Here is a 4,417-nt window from a genome sequence, read left to right as displayed (position 1 = left end):
TGCTAGGATTAAAGCTGTGCACCGCCACTGCCTGGCCACCCCACCCCTCTTTAAATGTTGCACAGGTCGGAGATGCTAAGTTGAGTCCGAAGTCATGTTGTTTTCCTTCTGTGAGAAACATATTAGAAATGATCCACATGGCACAAGAACAAGGATGCCATTTTAGAAAAAACATTTGCATTCCACCCATTTCTACTTGGGGTCTTGTTTTTTCGTGAGGTGAGGGGGCGTGGGTTAGCAGTACTGGAGATTGAACTAGGAACCCAGCCCGTCAGGCATGGGAAGCGAGCACTATTGAGCCAAAGCCCTGGCCTGTTGCCACTTTACTTCTTAACCTGTGTTTTGCCTGCAGGCATGTGTGTGCAGTACATTTATTCAGTGTCTGCAGGGGCTTGGAGAGGGTGTCAGATCCCTGGGACTTGTTCCTATGGTTGTGAGCTGCCCTATGGGTGTTGGGAATCTAACCCGGATCCTGAGTTTATGGTGAGTGCAGGCCTCCTCATGAAAATGTCAGGTGTAGAAGAGCCTCACACTAGTCTGAAATTCATGGCTGTTGGAGTTGGCCTTTTCAAAAGAGAAGATGAGCCAGGAAGGGATGCACTAGGAGCTGCTCCCTCAGTTGGTTTACACTGCAGAGGCCTCTACAGCTTCCTCTGCAGTTGCCACTACACTGTGCCTGCTGCCACAGACAGATGCTTCCTTCTTTTCCTTTTGCCTGAGGGAGTTTCCTGAGGTATATATTCATCTGTGAGGTGTCAGGTCCTAGTGCTGTGCTTTTCAATTATGCTGCAAGAGTAGGACCATGTGTGTAGGAGAGGGGAGAAAAGCTGCCTCTGCAGAGTCCTTTTGGAGGAGGTAATCCTGTTGCTGGTGTCTTTCAGGATGTTTGGACCAGGAAGAGAATATAACTTCACAAGGCCCAATGAAAAGGGGGAGTACGAGATTGCAGAAGGGATCAGTGCCACTGTGTTCCGCACAGTGCTGGTATGCTGTTCTTTCTTTTTCCGTCCCCCACCGTGGCATGCATGCTGCATGTTGCACCCTCATGTGCTCCACAGCTGTATGACTGACTCTTGGTCTCTGGTATCCAGTTGTTGTTTTCCCTTGTAATTGGAGACTGCTTTTGCATTTCCCAGCTGCCCAGACCTGAATAATTACACAGAAACTACATTAAAGACCTGAATAATCACACAGAAACTACATTAATTACACTGTTTGGCCACTCAGGTGTGTTTCTGGGTAGCTCTTACATCCTAAATTAGCCCATTTCTAGTTTATATTTTACCACGAGGCTCATGGTTTGTTACCTACATCTTACTTCTGGAGTGGCTACATGGCATCTCCTTGACTCTGTCTACTCTCTTCAAATTTCCCACCTGGCTTTACTCTAAGCCATTGGCCGAAACATCTTTATTTATCAACCAGTAAACACATATATACAGAAGGACTTAGTAAAATTACATATGCAAAACAGTTATCAAGCAAAAATTATACTTAAAATATTTAGTGTATTTACATTTGGCAAATTAAGGAAAATACTCTTATCTATCCTATCTTTGTGAGTCTAAAATTTTATATCTATCTCTTACCATAACTAAGGAAAACTATCTATGTTCAACTCCATCAAAGACGCCAGAAAGATACATTACCTAAGTTAAACAGGAAGTACATTGTAAGAAACATCCAAAACTCTAGAATTGACAAAGACATCTCACTACCTGGACAGTCACCCAAAATTCTTCTGTAATGTTGGGACCTGTGGTGTCTATATTCTGAAGGCCCGTAGTATCTGGCAGACTTTTCCATGAAGCAGGAAATTTGAAAGACTGTTCTGCCTATATTGGCAGTTTGTCAGTCACTTTCTTCAGTGTCCTTCAGAATGTCTGGCAGACTCTTCCATGAAGCAGGAACCCTGAAGGACTGTCTGACTTCCTTTTGGCAAGTTCAGCAGTCATTTTTCTATGGATCCTGCATGTCCAGTTTATACAGCATATCATCAGGCAGTCCAGGCAAAAGCAGTTTCTTGCCCTAATGGCTAACTCCATAAGGAGCCTCTTTGATCTCCATCATCCCCTGTGAAGTAATTGGTGCTGCCAGAAGCAGACCTATCTTACTGTCAAGAGAAGTCTAAGTTCTTAAAACCTTTTAAATGCCATATTCTGTAGTCTTTGAAGTGTTGAAGATTATTTGAAATATATCTCTATATCTAGAAACCCTAACATGACTAAAAGTTTGATTATTATAAATAACTATTCTATAATTTTAAATTAAACATATATTTTTAATGAGCTGTCTAAACATAATACATTCAACAAGAGTAGAAATACTGGCCAAAGCAGCTTTATTCATCAATTAATAAAAGCAACAACATAATGTATAGAAGGATATCCCACATCATTTCCTTCTTTATTTTTTCTGTCTATAACTTCTTTTTTTTTTTTTTGGTTTTTTGAGACAGGGTTTCTTTGTGGTTTTGGAGCCTGTCCTGGAACTCCCTTGGTAGACCAGGCTGGTCTCGAACTCACAGAGATCCGCCTGCCTCTGCCTCCCAAGTGCTGGGATTACAGGCGTGTGCCACCACCGCCCGGCTCCTGTCTATAACTTCTAAATCCTTGTTCAGTTGCATTCAGTTGTCAGGATCTACTTAAACTTGGGTAGATGGGAGCCTAATGCACTGAGCAGTTGACTCCAAGATCTCACCGTCTCGGTAGCATTAGAAGTGTGTAGGGTTAGAGGAGTCATTCCCATGCAGTTCTTTTTTTTTAATATTATGTATACAATATTCTGTCTGTGTGTATGCCTGCAGGCCAGAAGAGGGCACCAGACCTCATTACAGATGGTTGTGAGCCACCGTGTGGTTGCTGGGAGTTGAACTCAGGACCTTTGGAAGAGCAGGCAATGCTCTTAACCTTTGAGCCATCTCTCCAGTCCCTCTCATGCATTTCTTTGCCTACATTTCTACTTTGCAATCTGTTCACAGGATTATTACAAAACTGGCATCATCAACTGTCCGGATGGTATCTCTATCCCAGATCTGAGAGACACGTGTGACTATCTCTGCATTAACTTTGACTTCAACACTATCCGCTGTCAAGATCTGAGTGAGTATGGAGCAGCTGTTTGCCTCTCAGCCAGTGCACGGTCACTGTGCTTAGCAGTGCAGGCGTGTGGAGCGTGGGTTGAGAACCAGCACAGAGGTGGACATCCTGCTAACTACCCATTGCTGCTTTTATATTAAGGGATAGTGGGGAAGTAGAGTAAGCGAAAGGAATCAGCTGGGGAGTGTGGCTCACAACCATCATTCCAGCACTCAGAAGACTGAGGCAAGAGGATGACCATAAGTTCAGGGCCAACATGGTCTACAGAGTGATACTGTCTTAGAAGGCTGGAGATGTCTCTCAGTTGATAGAGTGCTCACCTCGCATTGAGACCCTGGGTTGCTCCGTGCTCAGCACCAAATACTAGGCATGATGAGTCAGATCTGTGATTTCAGCGTTCAGGAAGTGGAGGCCGGGAATGAAAGTTATGAATCTAATCTGACCATCTAGTCACTGGGCTACTGCTTCCCTCTTGAGTAGGACCGTGGCATCATCTGTGACAAGCAGGAGTACTGAGTGTCAGTGAGGAAAGGAGCATGGTCACACTGAACAGCATTGAGTATATAAATCTAATTATCACCTTGGGGCAGGAGGTCTGTCATACAGTGCCTCATCTCTGTATGTCCTCTGTGATGGCGGCAGTGGTAGTCTCCACCCAGCAGCATGGGTGGAGACAGGAAGTGGGTTCATCTACCTGTTCTCTTCCCAGGTGCTTTACTTCATGAGCTGTCCAACGATGGTGCTCACAAGCAGTTTGATCACTACCTCGAGGAACTGATTCTGCCCATCATGGTGGGCTGTGCCAAGAAAGGGGAGCGGGAGTGCCACATTGTCGTGCTGACAGATGAGGATTCTGTGGACTGGGATGAAGACCACCCCCCACCCATGGGGGAAGAGTATTCCCAAAGTAGGAGCCCCTGCAGGGTGTGGATGTTTTCAGCTAGAGAAACACTGCCTAGAGTAGTATCCAGACCTGAGGGCAGACACCACTGATAGCAAGTAATGGGCAGAGCATCTGGAGGGCAACCAGCACCTATACAGGTCTGTCCTCTGCTGGGACCACTCTCTCCCCTGTCAGATGCCGAAGTTGGGGGTTAAATTCTCACTTAAATATTGTTGACCTGGTAATAATTCACAACTTAAGTAGTGGGCTGAGAAGTTTACTCATGAGAAAAGCACTTGGCTTGCAAATGTGAGGACTGAGTTCAGACCCCAGAACCCAACAGCAAAGCTGGATGTGGTAGCACGTCTGTGATCCAGAGCTGTTGTGGTGAGATGGGAGGAGAGACAATCCCCAGAACCTCATGGGCCAGCTCACC

The 4,417-nt window shown here is 45.3% G+C and overlaps 1 protein-coding gene across 1 annotated transcript in view; it reads left to right on the top strand.

Annotated features, from left to right (window-relative positions):
- The window catches only part of Kctd20 (potassium channel tetramerization domain containing 20), a 22,745-nt gene that overhangs the window by 12,924 nt on the left and 5,404 nt on the right, over positions 1-4,417 (top strand). The window contains 3 exon segments of the mRNA XM_005372521.3: positions 882-984; positions 2,981-3,101; positions 3,808-4,005. Coding sequence (XP_005372578.1) covers positions 882-984; positions 2,981-3,101; positions 3,808-4,005 — 422 coding nt within the window.

This window comes from Microtus ochrogaster, linkage group LG2 (genome assembly GCF_000317375.1).
Source record: "Microtus ochrogaster isolate Prairie Vole_2 linkage group LG2, MicOch1.0, whole genome shotgun sequence".
Classification (NCBI taxonomy): domain Eukaryota; kingdom Metazoa; phylum Chordata; class Mammalia; order Rodentia; family Cricetidae; genus Microtus; species Microtus ochrogaster.
This window is presented reverse-complemented; position numbering and strand designations above follow the sequence as displayed.